We start from the raw sequence: 16442 nt of genomic DNA on the forward strand, positions 1-16442 counted from the left end.
AGTAATATTACATTGTGTGTGTGTGTGTATGTGTGTGTGTGACCTTTTTTCCATTCATCTATGGATGGACACTTGGGTTGCTTCCATATCTTGGCTATTTACATAATGCTGCAGTAAACATAGGGGTCCACGTATCTTTTTGAATTAGTGTTTTTTTTTCCTTTGGATAAATACCCAGTAGGGGAATTACTGGATCATGTGGTAATTCTGTTTTTAACTTTTTGAGGAACATCCATACTGTTTTCCACAGTGGTTGCACCAGCTTGCATTCTCACCAATAGTGCAGGTGGGTTCCTTTTTCTCCACATTTTCGTCAACACTTGTTATTTCTTGTGTGTTTTATTTAAGCCATTCTAACATATGTCAGGTGATATCTCATTGTGGTTTTGATTTACAGTTTCCTCATGATTGGTGATATTGAGCATCTTTTCATGTGTCTCTTGACCATCTGTATGTCTACTTTGTAAAAATGTCTGTTTATATCCTCTGCCCATTTTTACTTGGATTATTTGGGGTTTTGGTGCTGAGTTTGTATAAGTTATTTATATATTTTGAATATTAACTTTTTATTGGATATATCATTTTCAAACACCTCCCATTCAGTAGGGTGTCTTTCTGTTTTGTTGATGATTTGCTTTTCTTTTTGATGATTTGCTTTTCTATTCAAAAGCTTTTTATTTTGATGTAGTGCCAATAGTTTGATTTTGCTTTTGTTTCCCTACCCAAAGGAGACATATCTAGAAAAATGTTTCTATAGCTGATGTCAAAGAGATAAGTGCCTGTGTTTTCCCCTAGGAATCTTATGCTTTCAAGTCTCACATTTAGGTCTTTAATCCATTTTGAGTTTATTTTTGTGGATGGAGTAAAAAAGTGCTCAAGATTTTATTCTTTGTCAGGTAGCTGTCCAGTTTTCTCAACACCATTTGTTAAAGAGACTGTCTTTTTCCCATTGCATATTCTTGCCTCCTTTGTCATAGATTAATTGACCATAAAAACATAGGTTTATTTCTGGGCTTTGTATTTTGTTCCATTGATCTACTGTTTTGTGCCCATACCATACCATTTTGATTACTATAGCTTTGTAGTATGTCTTGAAATCTGGGATTGCAATATCTCCAATTTTGTTCTTTTTCAAGATTGCTTTGGTTATTCAGGGTCTTTTGTGGTTCCACACAAATTTAGGATTATTTGTTCTAGTTTTGTGGAAAATATTGGTATTTTGATAGGGATTGTGTTAAATCTGTAGATTGCGTTGCATAATATGGAAATTTTAACAATATTGGTTCTCCTAATCAATGAATATGGAATCTCTTACCATTTGTTTGTGTCATCTTTTATTTCCTTTATCAGTGTTTTATAGTTCTAAGAGTACAAGTCTTTCACCTCCTTGGTTAAGTTTATTCCTAGGTATTTTTTTTAAAGGAAATTTTAATTTTTTTTAACTATTTATTTATTTTTATTTATTTATTTATTATATAATGTTAGTCACCATACAGTACGTCATTAGTTTTTGGTATAGTGTTCCATGATTCATTGATTGCGTATAACACCCAGTGCTCCATGCAATACGTGCCCTCCTTAATACCCATCCCCAGGCTAACCCATCCTCCCACCCCCCTCCCCTCTGAAACTCTTGGTTTGTTTCCCATAGTCCATAGTCTCTCATGGTTCATCTCCCCCTCTGATATCCCCCCTTCGTTTTTCCCTTCCTTCTCCTAATGTCCTCCATGCTATTCCTTATGTTCCACATATAAATGAAACCATATGATAATTGTCTTTCTCTGCTTGACTTATTTCACTTAGCATAATCCCCTCCAGTTCCATCCATGTCGATGCAAATGGTGGGTATTCATCCTTTCTGATGGCTGAGTAATATCCCTAGGTATTTTATTATTTTTGGTGAAATTATAAATGGAATTGTTTTCTTTTTTTTTAATTTTATTTTATTATGTTATGTTAATCACCATACATTACATCATTAGTTTTTGATGTAGTGTTCCATGATCCATTGTTTGCATATAACACCCAGTGCTCCATTCAATACATGCCCTCTTTAATACCCATCACCAGGCTAACCCATTCCCCCCACCCTCCTCCCCTCTAGAACCCCCCAGTTTGTTTCTCAGAGTCCATAGTGTCTCATGGTTCATCTCCCCCTCCGATTCCCCCCTTCATTTTTCCCTTCCTAATATCGTCTTTTTTTTAATATATGATTTATTATTTCTTTCAGAGGTACAGGTCTGTGATTCATCAGTCTTACACAATTCACAGCACTCACCGTAGCCCATACCCTCCCCAATATCTATCACCCAGCCACCCCATCCCTCCCACCCCCCACCACTCCAGCAACCCTCAGTTTGTTTCCTGAGATTAAGAATTCCTCATATCAATGAGATCATATGATACATGTCTTTCTCTGATTGACTTATTTTGCTTAACATAATACCCTCTAGTTCCATCCACATCGTTGCAAAAGGCAAGATTTCATTTTTTTGATGGCTGCATAATATTCCATTATATATATACCACATCTTCTTTATTCATTCATCTGTTGATGGACATCTTGGCTCTTTCCATAGTTTGGCTGTTGGGGACATTGATGCTATAAACATTGGGGTGCATGTACCCCTTCGGATCACTACAGTTGTATCTTTGGGGTAAATACCCAGTAGTGCTGATGCTGGGTCATAGGGTAGCTCTATTTTCAACTTTTTGAGGAACCTCCATACTTTTTTCCAGAGTGGCTGCACCGACTTGCATTCCCACCAACAGGGTAGGAGGGTTCCCCTTTCTCTGCAGCCTCACCAACATCTGTCGTTTCCTGACTTGTTAATTTTAGCCATTCTGACTGGTGTGAGGTAGTATCTCATTGAGGTTTTGATGTGGATTTCCCTGATGCCAAGCAGTGTTGAGCACTTTTTCATGTGTCTGTTGGTCATTTGGATGTCTTCTTTGAAAAAATGTCTGTTCATGTCTTCTGCCCATTTCTTGATTGGGTTATTTGTTCTTTGGGTGTTGAGTTTGATAAGTTCTTTATAGATTTTGAATACTAGCCCTTTATCTGATATGTCATTTGCAAATATCTTCTCCCATTTTGTAGGTTGTCTTTTATTGACTGTTTCTTTTGCTGTGCAGAAGCTTTTTATCTTGATGAAGTCCCACTAGTTCATTTTTGTCCTTGCTTCCCTTGCCTTTGGCAATGTTTCTAGGAAGAAGTTGCTGCAGCTGAGGTCGAAGAGGTTGCTGTCTGTGTTCTCCTTTAGGATTTTGATGGACTCCTGTCTCACATTTGGTCTTTCAACCATTTTGAGTCTATTTTTGTGTGTGGTGTAAGGAAATGGTCCAGTTTCCTTCTTCTGCATGTGGCTGTCCAATTTTCCCAACACCATTTGTTGAAGAGACTGTCTTTTTTTTTTTTTTTTTTAAGATTTTATTTATTTATTTGACAGAGAGAGACACAGTGAGAGAGGGAACACAAGCAGGGGGAGTGGGAGAGGGAGAAGCAGGCTCCCCACCGAGCAGGGAGCCCGATACGGGGCTCGATCTCAGGACCCTGGTATCATGACCTGAGCCGAAGGCAGACGCTCAACGACTGAGCCACCCAGGCTCTCGAGATTGTTTTTTTTCCATTGGACAATCTTTCCTGCTTTGTTGAAGATTAGTTGACCATAGAGTTGAGGGTCCATTTCTGGGCTCTCTATTCTGTTCCATTGATCTATGTGTCTCTTTTTGTGCCAGTACCATACTGTCTTGATGATTACAGCTTTGTTAGGCGAACATGATAACCACTATGCTACGGAAAGCCATTGATGATTACAGCTTTGTAATAGAGCTTGAAGTCTGGAATTGTGATGCCACCAGCTTTGCTTTTCTTTTTGAACATTTCTCTGGCTATTCGGGGTCTTTTCTGGTTCCATACAAATTTTAGGATTATTTGTTCCATTTCTTTGGAAAAAAGTGGATGGTATTTTGATAGGATTGCATTAAATGTGTAGATTGCTCTAGGTAGCATTGACATCTTCACAATATTTGTTCTTCCAATCCATGAGCATGGAATGTTTTTCCATTTCTTTGTGTCTTCCTCAATTTCTTTCATGAGTATTTTATAGTTTTCTGAGTATAGATTCTTTGCCTCTTTGGTTAGATTTATTCCTAGGTATCTTATGGTTTGGGGTGCAATTATAAATGAGATCAACTCCTTAATTTCTCTTTCTTCTGTCTTGTTGTTGGTGTATAGAAATGCAACTGATTTCTGTGCATTGATTTTCTATCCTGCCACTTTACTGAATTCCTGTATGAGTTCTAGCAATTTTGGGGTGGAGTCTTTTGGGTTTTCCACAAAAAGTATCACATCATCTGCAGAGAGTGAGAGTTGACTTCTTCTTTGCTGATTCAGATGCCTTTTATTTCTTTTTGTTGTCTGACTGCTATGGCTAGGACTTCTAATACTATGTTGAATAGCAGTGGTGATAGTGGACATCCCTGCCCTGTTCCTGACGTTAGGGGGAAAGCTCTCAGTTTTTCCCCATTGAGAATGATATTCGCTGTGGGTTTTTCATAGATGGCTTTTATGATATTGAGGTATGTACCCTCTATCTCTACACTCTGAAAAGTTTTAATCAAGAAAGGATGTTGTACTTTGTCAAATGCTTTTTCTGCATCTATTGAGAGGATCATATGGTTCTTGTTGGGATTGTTTTCTTAACTTCTCTTTCTGCTACTTCATTATTGGTGTATAGAGATGCAACAGATTTCTGTATATTACTTTTATATCCTGCTCTTTTACTGAATTCATTTATCAGTTCTAGTAGTTTTTTGGTGGAGTCTTTCAGATTTTCTATGTAGAGTATCATCTCACCTGCAAATAGTGAAAGTTTCCTTACCAATTTGGATGTCTATTTCTTTTTCTTGTCTGATTGCTGTGGCTAGGACTTCCAGTACTATGTTGAATAAAAGTGGTGAGAGGGCGCCTGGGTGGCTCAGTTGGTTAAGCGACTGCCTTCGGCTCAGGTCATGATCCTGGAGTCCCGGGATCGAGTCCCACATCGGGCTCCCTGCTCGGCAGGGGTCTGCTTCTCCCTCTGCCCTCTTCCCTCTCATGCTCTCTGTCTCTCATTCTCTCTCTCTCAAATAAATAAAATAAAAAAATCTTTAAAAGTGGTGAGAGTAAATATCCTTGTCTTCTTCCTGATCTTAGAAGAATAGATCCCAGTTTTTCAAAATTGAGTATGTTAGCTGTGGGCTTTTCTTATATGGGCTTTATTATGTTGAAGTATGTTCCTGCTAAACCTACTTTGTTGAGTGTTTTTTATCATGAATGGATGGTTGTACTTTGTCAAAAGCTTTTTCTGCATCAGTTGAAATGATCGTATGGTTTTTATCCTTTCTCTTGTTGATGTGATGTATCATGTTGATTGATTTGAGAATATTGAACCACCCCGCATCCCAGGAATAAATCCCACTTGGTTGTGGTGAGTCATTTTTTTAACTTACTGTTGGATTCGGTTCACTAATATTTTGTTAAGGATTTTTGCATCTATGTTCATCAGAGGTATCAGCCAACAGTTCTCTTTTTTTGTAGTGTCTTTATCTAGTTTTGGTATCTCAGTAATGCTGGTCTCATAGAATGAATTTGGATGCATTCCCTCCTCTTGTAGTTTTTGGAACAATTTGAGAAGAAAGGGTATTAACTCTTCTGTAAATGTTTGGTAGGTTTCACCTGTGAAGCCACCTGGTCCAGGACTTTTGTTTGTTGGGAGATTTTTGGTTACTGATTTAAATTCATTGCCAGTAATTAGTCTGTTCAGAGTTTCGATTTCTTCCTGATTTAGTTTTGGGAAGTTATGTTTCTAGGAATTTATCCATTTCCTCTAGGTTGTCCAGTTTGTTGGCATATAATTTTTCATAATATTCTCTTATAATCTTTTGTATTTCTGTGGTGTCAGTTATTTCTCCTCTTTCATTTCTGACTTGATTTGAGTCCTCTCTCTTGTTTTTGATGAGTCTGGCTAACAGTTTATCAATTTTGTTGGATCTTTTCAAATAACCAACCCCAGGTTCATTGGTCTGTTCCGTTTCCTTAGTCTTTATTTCATTTATTTCTGCCCTAATCTTTATTTCCTTCCTTCTCCTGGCTTTAGGCTTTGTTTGTTTGTTTCTCACTCCTTTAAGTCTAAGGTTAGGTTGTTTATTTGGGATTTTTCTTCCTTATTAAGGTAGGCCTGTATTGCTATAATCTTCCATCTTCAGTAGTTTTGCTCCATCCCAAAGACTTTGGATGGTTGTGTTTTCATTTTCATTTGTTTCCCTTTACTTTTTAATTTCCTCTTTGATTTCTTGGTTGACCCATTCATTCTTTAGTAGCATGTTATAGAACCTTCATGTATTTGTGTTCTTTCCAGATTTTTTTATTGTGATTGATTTCTGGTTTCATACCATTGTAGTCAGAAAAGATGCGTGGTGTGATTTTAATCTTTCTCTGGGTCATTTTCTTTGTTCATTGCACTGATGTGGCTGCTATTTGGGGGTGTACCTATGCGGTGAAGTGAGCTTAGGATCCTCTTACTCCAAGTCTTAGGTAGACAGAATGCCCTAACCCCTTTCTCCAAGTCTGTCCTAATTTCTCTGGCCAGAGAACTCACAAGGAAATCTTCTTGTGCCCCACTGCCTCATATGAGTGTTCTTCATCTAGCTCCTGGTTTCCACACCAGGCTGTATACCTCTAGGGCAGAGTTTAACTGTGCATCTCCACAGCACCTAGCACAGAACCTCACCCCAAATTGGTACTCATTATTTGTGAAATGAAAGAATGGATGATTTTACCAAGATCCTAGTTTTTTCACCACACTTCCCATTTCAGCACTTTGTGTCCCCACTTGTAAGCCATCTACTACCCACAGGAGTTTCTTAGACTCTGGTGACCCAGTGTCCCTCTTCCAGCTCCCTCCTTGATTGAGCTGGTATCTCTCTTCCACTGTCCTTGACTGCCCAAGGCTCAGGTCATGATCCCCTCTTGCTCCTCTCTGGGTTCCCCATCCTCTCTCCCTCCAGCTACTCTTCTCCCTCTGGAAATCATCTCACCACCTCAAGGATGACCTTCTTATTGGCAGGCTGACCTTTCTTGAATCCTTCTAGAGTTTTTACATACATAGAGCTTGAGTCTCCAACTTGTTCATAAGCGACTTGGGGCCCAGGGTTTCTTTTGTGTTCACTACAGTACCTAGCACAGTGCTAGGCACTTGATTCATTTGACAGATGTAACAGGGTATTTGTCTTTTTGGGGGGGGGGGGGAGTTTAAAGATTTTATTTATTTATTTGACAGAGAGAGAGAGACAGCAAGAGAGGGAGCACAAGCAGGGGCAGAGGGAGAAGGAGAAGCAGGCTTCCTGCTGAGCAGGGAGCCCGATATGGGGCTCGATCCCAGGACGCTGGGATCATGACCTGAGCTGAAGACAGATGCTTAACAACTGAGCCACGCAGGCGCCCCAGGGTATTTGTTTTTTAATAGTAACTATTACATTTTTTCCCTGGATCAAAACAAAAGAAAAAAAAATTATTTTGTGCTATATTTGTTTTGAATTTTTTTCAAATTTGTCTCATTGTTTTACTGTTCTTTTTTTTTTAAGATTTTACTTATTTATTTATTTGAGAGAGAGTGCACACATGAGTGGGGAGGGGGCATGCAGAGGGAGAGAGAGAGAAGCAGACTCCCCACTGAGTAGGGATCCCAATGGGGAGGCTTGATCCCAGGACCCTGAGATCATGACCTGAGCCAAAGGCAGACACTTAGCCAACTCAGCCATGCAGGTGCCCTGCTTTGCTATTCTTTAAGGGGTTTTTTATACTTGTGTAGGATCTTCCTGGCATTATGCTGCAGCTGTAATATGCATTTAGGCTTAAATATCAACAGGTAAGAGTATATATTGAGTTAGATTGTGTTCCCTCCTTTGCCATAGCTGGGCCTCACATTTCTAGTACTGAGTCCATTCCTCCCATCTGTTCAGTATTTTCAAGCAGCAGATTTATAACTTTATAAAAGTTTTTTACCCATGCAACTACATCACCTCTAGCAACCATTTCACATCTAAATAATCATCCTTGGCCTCCTTAATAATGTAAGTGTAAAGATTTGCCAACACTTCTTTTTTTCCAGATATTGCTTCCAAAAAAATGATGAATTCCCTACTTCTAGAGATTGCATCACCCTCTTCCCTCCTCAACATCAGTCACTTCAGAGCCAACCCTAGTGACTTTTTAATTATAGTTCCCAGAATATAATTCCTTATGAGGGGTTTTGTGACTTTTCATTGATGCCTCCATGATGTCAATAGCCATGGTTCCATGACCCATCCTCTCTCCCTCAGACACCACACTGGACATCTTTTTTTAAGGTAGCCTTTTGCTTAGCTCCTCAGATTATAAAGGACTCTTCAGTAAGAGTACTTATCCTTTTCCCTCTTTACTCACCTTTCTCAACTATTGTATTTTCTTAAGATTTACTCATTTGAGCATTGATCATTTCATATCTCTCCCACTCTTCATCTTCAGGATTATTCTTGGGACACCTGGGTGGTTCAGTCAGTTAAACATCCGACTCTTGGTTTCAGCTCAGGTCTTGATCTCAGGGTCTGAGATCAAGCCCTGCTTCGGGCTCCACACTCAGCACAGCATCTGCTTAAGTTTCTCTCTCCCTTTCCCTCTGCCCCTTCCTCACTGTCTCTCTCTCAAATAAATAGATAAATATTTAAAAAAATAAAAGGAATCAAGTCAGTAATTCAAAAGATGGGAATGAGGGGCACCTGGGTGGCTCAGTTGGTTAAGCGACTGCCTTCGGCTCAGGTCATGATCCTGGAGTCCCAGGATCGAGTCCCGCATCGGGCTCCCTGCTCGGCAGGGAGTCTGCTTCTCCCTCTCCCACTCCCCGTTTGTGTTCCGTCTATCACTGTGTCTTTCTCTGTCAAATAAATAAAATCTTTAATAAATAAATAAATAAATAAATAAATAAATAAATAAATAAATAAATAAGATGGGAATGAATGCCTGGAGATCATTGATAGCTATCCTGGAATCTGGCTTCCTTGGTCTGCCCTCTGGCCCCCAGTGATTTTATATCCCTCCCATATACATAATATATTCACCCTTCACAAGGAAAGCAAAAGTACCCTCCGTTTACAGGATAAGCTCAGTGCCCAGAATTTCATTGTCTAATCAGGTTCAGGGGCACTTGAGGGTCCTCAGGTTTAGTTCCTTAAGTATAGCTCCTTGAGTACATTTCTTCTCAACCTGGGAAGCAGAAGAAATACAAGTATAGAATAACCTTTATAGACATTTCTATTCGAGCGGTGGGCACAAGGAGTCATTAGTCCCACAGCATTTGAAAATGTTGGGAGTTTCTTTATTAAGTGTTATGGTCCAGGTTCCTAAGGTCCTTCTATGGTTCTCAGCTCTACTTTTTGGGTTCCTTGTGTTGCCCTCTGAGCCATTCTCTCCCCCCCCCCCTTTTTTTTTAATGAAAGGTAGCTTGTATTTGCAATGGAACAGTTCTTTCAGTCTGCTTCTTGACAGTAGAATTCTCAGGGTTCAAAGACTTCGCCTCATTTTATTCCATCTCTCACCTTCTCAGCTCAAACTAGAGGTATTTCTGAATACATAACACCTTTAAGAATTTTATAGGTCTTCTGTGGTTCTTCTTGGGGTTTACTCCATTGAGCAGAAGTCACACCCAGATAAATCTTTTCCAGATAAAGTTTTCTCTTCCATGGATCCCTGCTTAGATAATGGAGGGACAGTACCCCTTAAGTTTCATACAGGCATGTTTGAGAGAATCTGTGAGACACACTTTTAATTTCTTTAAAGAGCTCTTATGTGACTGAAAAATACTCTGAGGTACCACCTTTGTTCTTTCTGAGGTCTTAATGGATTTGCACTCATATACCTTTACTTCTTTGATAGTCCTTTTTTCAATTTAATTTCTTCCTTTTCCATTTTACTATAAGCCACAGAAGAAATTAGGTGACATCTTCAACACTATTTGGATCTCCTTTGCTGGATTACCCACAGCATTAGACACGTTTTCTATTTTCCACATAACTACAGACAACAGTATTGCTAAACTTTGTACCACTACATAACAAATATTCCCTTCCCTCCAGTTTCCGATAAGATTTTCCTCACTTTCTGCAAGCCCTCACCCTCAGTGTCCTCAAAGTCCAAAATTTTACAATGTGTTCAGAAACACTATTCATCCATCAATCATCTAATTTTTGACATATTTCAAAGTAATTGGCAAAATCAGTACACTCCTCCCATACACTTCAGCATGTATATCATTAAGTGAAGTTCAGTATTTAAAGATCTTCTTTTTTCCTTTTGAGGTAAAGTTAATATACAATCAAATGCATAAATGTCAAAGGTACCATTCACAGAGTTTTGACAAATTGATACAATTTTGTAACACAACCCCTACAGTTTAAAGAACATTACCATTACCCCAAAATCCTTTCATGCCATCTCAAATCACTATTCCAGACCCCATGCCTCAGGGCCAACCACTGTTCTGATGTCATGTAAATGAAATCATGTAGTATATGCTTTTTTGTTCAAGGCTTTTATTCAGTGCAGTGTTTTTTAGATTCATCCCTGTTGATGTATTGTAGTTCATTTTTTTTTATTGCTGAGTATATTAGTCTGTTCAGGCCTCCATAACAAAATACCATAGACTGGGTGGCTTAAACAGCAGAAATTTATTTCTCACAGTTCTGGAGACTGGAATTCCGAGATCAAAGTGTCAACAGGTTTGATTTCTCCTGAGGCCTCTTTCCTTGGCTTGTGGATGGTCCCTTTCTCACTGTGTCCTCACATGGTCTTTCCTCTGTGTGTGTCTCCTTGGTGTCTCTTCCTCCTCATATGAAAACGTAAATCCTATTGGATTAGGACCCTACCCCTAGGACCTCCTTTAAATTTTATTACCTCTTTAAAGTCCCTATTTCCAAATACAATCACATTGGGGATTGGGATTCAAAATATGAATGGGAGGGAGGAGGGTACAATTCAGTTCATAACACTTCGTAATATTCAATTATATGAATACTTCACAGTTTATCGATTTTTCTATTGATGGATACCTGAGGCTACTTCCTCTCTGGAGCTATTATGAATAAATCTGCCATGAACATTCATATACAGGTCTTTTGTGAACACTTATTTCTCTTGAGTAAATGCATAGGAGTAGAATTGCTGAGTCATGTTTAGTTTTCTAAAAACTGACAGACTTTTTTCCAAAACCAGTGTACCATTTTTATACTCCCACCATCCATATATAACAGTTTTGGTTGTTTTATATCCTTGTAAATATTTGAAATTATCAGCCTTTTAATTTTAGACATTTTGATGGGTGTGTACTAAATAACTTTTGACCAAAACCAAAAGAAACTAAAAAGCCAGTTCTAATTTTTTTTTATTTTTACAACGAACATATTTGCTTTTGTTGTAAAAATGGCAATTTAATTTTTTTTAACAAAGTGATAATCAAACACTATTAAAAGTTTTTCATTAAAAAACAGCATCACCTTTCCTGCTCTCATGGTAGGTCTTTCTTCAGAGGCAACTACCCTCTGCTTTTAGCTATTTTTCATACTTGCTAGTGTATAGTTTATACTGCTGTTTTTTGATTTATCAGCTCCTGACATGATCTATTAACTTCCTGAGATAGCATATGAGGACACAGCTCTCCCATCTACCCCTTATTCCCTCTCTGACTGCTAATTCTGCTAACACAATATCACATTTTGGTTAAAATGGTTGTCAATATCTCACAATTATGACCACAGAACTACTGTTCAGTGCTGGGGAGGGGGAGCTATAATCATTCCTCCTTTCTTGTACAACTCTTTGTTTTCATGGCATTAATAATTACCTCATTTCTTCATTTGCCTAGCTTGTTGTGTTCCTACTGTTAATTGTTTCCATATATTCCAATATCTTTCCCACATGTCCATGAATAATATTTTCCATATGCTCAAATAGATCACTCATTTTTCTTCCCTGGAGGACTCTATACTCCTATTCCACTCTGAATTGGTTATTTTCTTGTCTGTTGAGCAATTGAGATTTCTCTTCACTGTCCCTTCAACATTCTCCTGGATTAGTTTCCTTATTTGCTGAATCCCATATCTTCCTCTTTCTTGGTTTAGCCCTTTATTTTGCTGGAATACAGCCTTTGTATCTATGGATAGGAAATCAATTTTTTGAGACCTTAAATACCTGAAAATACCTTTATTTTACTCTTAACTTGACCCATAGTTTGGCTGGGTATAAAAGTTTAACTTGCAAATAAATTTTCCTCATAATTTTGAAGGCATTGTTCCATTAAGTCCTAGCATGCTATATTGCTATTGCAAGGTCCAACACAATTATTTTTCTGGACTCTTTGTATTTCATAAGTTATTGTTTTTCTTTTTGGAAATTTTTAGTCTTTTTTGTTTGCCCATGATCTGAAATTTCACAATGATGCTCCTCAGTGTGTATATTTTTCATATTCATTATATTGTATACATAGTGGGCTTTCAGTTTAGAGTTTCATATTCAGAAAAGTTTCCTTCATTCTGGAAAGTTTTTCTTGTGTTATTTCTTTGATCACTCCTTTCCCAATTATATAGTCCCTTTTTCTGTAACACCTTTTATTGGGATGTTGAATCTCTTGGGCTGACTCCCTATCTAATATTCTTACTATTTTTCATCTTTTTGGGAGATTTCCTTTGTCTTCAACCTTCCTCCTACATTTTTATTCCAGTTTTCTTATTTGTTTTCTTTTTTGTCTCGTGACTGAAATTCTTCCCTTATCTGTCTGAGAATATTAATTATAATTGTTTTGAACCTTTTATCTTTTTGTTGTTTATTTGCTTTCATGTTGGACACTTATCTTAACTGTCTATTCATATTAAAAAGAGAGACACTAAAAAGCTGATGGAATATTTTTGTGCATATGTGAGGCTTGTTGATTAGTGAACTTCATAGCAGGATAATAGGATAGCAAGCTATATTTACTATGCTCACCAAATGTCACTCTCTTGTGGCATTTCTCTTAGTCCATTTCATTTTTCCAGAAAAAAATTCAGGCGGCTCCTGCATACAATATATAAGTCTGGCTCAAGACATTCAAAATAGGGACAGGAAAAGGAAGTGAGTCTCAACCTCTGTCCTATCTTCCCTGTGCCAGATTTCTTGGTCCTCTTGTTCTCTCCAGAGAATAAATCTCCTGTCTGCTGCCAGGAAAAGCAAGATGAGAGGAAGCAGTAATCAGATAGTTGCTTGGCTTCCTGGGCAGGAGATATAACCCAGTGGGAGATGGGAAGGAGCCTAATCATTCTATATATAAACTTTCAACCAATGTCCTTCTTTTAAACCCTTCACTCTCTGTAGTACCTTGTGTCTCCAACTACCAAACCCTTTCAGAGTCCAATAGGTCAAACATTCTCACTTACTGTTAGCTTCCACCTCTCCAGAAACCTTGGTGCTAGTTCTACCTTTCTGCTAAATCACTTCCATCCAAGGATGTTTCAACCATTTTCCATATTCCAAAATATTGTTGAAATCTCTCCACCACTATGTTCTCCCCTGATTTCATGGACCTTACAAATTTATACCTTTTTCAGTTGCCTTCATTTTTAGTTTAGTGGCATTTTTGAGGTTGATTTGCCATGTTTAACTAGAAGAATCATTCTTAAAGGATATAATTTTTGACACTTCAAGGAATTGAGAATATGCCTCAAATGCTTCACTTAAAGATTAATTTTTTCATATATATTTCTAAATATTTAAACTACATATTTAAGCTATGCTTTAAAAAATCACTAGATTTCATGTAAAGAAATGAAATTACTTATCAACTGTCAAAGACATATACTGATGAAATTGGTTTCCAGAAATGGTTAGCTAGTCTGGCCTGAGTCTCCTATATCTTTTTACCTAGTCTCTCTGAAGGTAAACATCAGTATTTGTAAGGCAGCTGTCTAAATTTAGGAATTTTTAATAAAATGGATTTTGTATTTCTTCATAAAGCCATCTCATCTCTGTGGAAATTGCCCCCATAAACTTAGCTTCTTCATTACTGCCCAGCCTCAACCACAAAAGGCAACTGCTCCCAGAAAACAGATAATATACTGTATTTCCTTTAGGATGATCTAAGAATTTGAACCTAACATTTTAACCTCATGCAGTATCTTAACTAAAACAGTTCATCAAGCATGTTTCTTTTTTCCTATGCATGATTCAGAATTAAGTTTTTATTTTTTCCTCCAGAATTGGACAGTCCATATCCCTATAACCAAGCTCATTTCCAGATTTAATTTATGTCATGTTAGAGTTAATTGGCTTTGTAAACCTAACATAAATACAACCTTGCATATTGAACATACTGTTAGAGAGAACCCTCGTTTGCTAAATAACAAAATGGAACAGGTTTCTACATCTGATTCCCAAAAACCGTGATACTGGTGACAAGATACTACAGTATGCCTTGAGGGATCTGCTAATCATATCCAGGCCCTTGCCTTATGAATATGAACTGAATGTTGGCCTGACCTGTAATTGGACTCTTATGACCATCTGGCAGCTTCTGTGACATATTAGTGGCCTTGGCCCAGTTTCTAATTGGCATGTACCAGCATCAAATTGGCATGTATCTTCATCCACAAGACAGCTTAACTTTCTAAATAAGAGAGGTCATAATATCTTTCTTTTCTTTAGCTATGATGCAATTGCTTTTGGCAGGTTTTTGTTTTAATTGAGAAGAAGCTAAAATTTCAAGAGTCACATGTTACTTTAATCCTGAACCTTTGAATCTGCTTTTCTACTAACTGAAACAGAGTCTAGAAACTGCTGGTCCTGTCCCCATGTCTTGAAGAAATTATGTAGATAGATGATAGATAGATAGATAGATAGATAGATAGATAGATAGATAGATAGATATCTACTGGCTTCAAGCCATGGGCATTCTTAATCTGTAGGCTGTCTACAAACTTTAAGAGAAAGCTTCATCTGTAATCATTTTAAACAGAGCCAGTAGAGCCAAGATTGTTTTAGATAGTAGCTTACCAGCTTAAACTGAGTACTTTCTAGTTGGGATGGAAACTTAATCCAGGAAAAACTCAGAATAAGTTTTCACTCATATTTTATATCTTACTTGGCAACTTGTTTGAAAATGTTGCATAAAAGAACCAGCACAGGAAACATTTTATATTCCTGCTTATGATTAATAAATATGGAATCTGAGGCATTTTATTTTATAAATCAAGGTCTTAATCCAAATCTCCTGTTTTTCTACATTAAATAAAAACCTTCAGGGTAAAAATAGCCCTAATCTATATAGGGTACTCAAGGGTCACGTCAACAGGCAAAATTGATTACTCAGAATGCCATTGTGCTGAGACTTTTGTCAGACCATCAGCAGAAACATTCATTTTGTAGTCACTATAGATAAGGCATTTGGTGCAGCTGGTTTTATAAAAACGTAAGTAAATATGTCCTATTTCAGTTTTTCAATGCTTATTGAAAGAGGAAAGGAATGAATAACAAAATAGTAAACCAATGACTTGGAAATACAGGCTCACACATTGCTAGCTCATGGAAAGTGCCAGTCACTCTAGTCAAAGACTTTCTTACCACATCTTAATTTTAATCACATCTATTTCTGCCTGTATTTTATAAACCTGGCCACTGTCTTCAATCTTTAATACCCTGCACTACCACTTCAAACACACATATACACTCACTCACACATTTTCACCTTTGTTCAAAGATTTTCCAGTCTCAAGTCATTGGCCATTTCTGATTTTCTCAAATTCCCTTAGCCCAGCCCCTGCCTAATAGCCTATTGGTCTTCCGGCATCACTGTCTGTATAATATTACCAAGATACTATGAAGAATACATGTATGGCCTAGGTACTTTGGGGTCCCTACCATTAGTTGACACCTCATCATGCTAAGATGAAAATTTCCTCATCTGTATCTCTTTACAGCCTAAAGAATGTTTCTTGATACAACCAAAGGAAACAAAAGAAGATGCCACCAAGACAAGGAGGAAAAGAAAGGTATTATTAATACTTTCTTACAATTTTCTTACAACCCAGGTGATTTACCTCACATTTCTATATACTGTACTTTGATGAGGCAATTGTTATAATTCCCACTTTAGAGACTGTAAGATTCAGTGAGGTTGGTGACTTTCCTAAGGTCACTCATATTAAGTGTTTCTGTTGAAGCTAAAAACAAATTCTTCTGATTCCTATTTCAGTCTTGTGGAGCACCAAACATCTTTGTTATCCACCTTTGTTTTCATCATTTTCATGGTTGTTAGAAGATAAACATGAATTTCTAAGTCTAGAAGAAGCCCAAAGCTGTCCTGCCCTCTGGCCCTTCTGGCTGTGCCCAAGGAAAGAAATTT

At 37.6% G+C, this 16442-nt stretch overlaps 1 protein-coding gene across 3 annotated transcripts in view; it reads left to right on the forward strand.

Moving 5' to 3' along the window:
• CMSS1 (cms1 ribosomal small subunit homolog) overlaps window positions 1-16442 on the forward strand; it is a 380974-nt gene that overhangs the window by 343461 nt on the left and 21071 nt on the right. For all 3 annotated transcript variants that reach the window (XM_035015221.1, XM_035015223.1, XM_035015224.1), the window contains exon 3: window positions 16018-16089. In XM_035015221.1, the coding sequence (XP_034871112.1) occupies window positions 16018-16089 (72 nt within the window). The remainder of the gene's footprint in view (window positions 1-16017; window positions 16090-16442) is intronic.

Source organism: Mirounga leonina, unplaced genomic scaffold (assembly GCF_011800145.1).
Source record: "Mirounga leonina isolate KUSES-001 unplaced genomic scaffold, KU_Mleo_1.0 Mir_169, whole genome shotgun sequence".
Lineage (NCBI taxonomy): Eukaryota > Metazoa > Chordata > Mammalia > Carnivora > Phocidae > Mirounga > Mirounga leonina.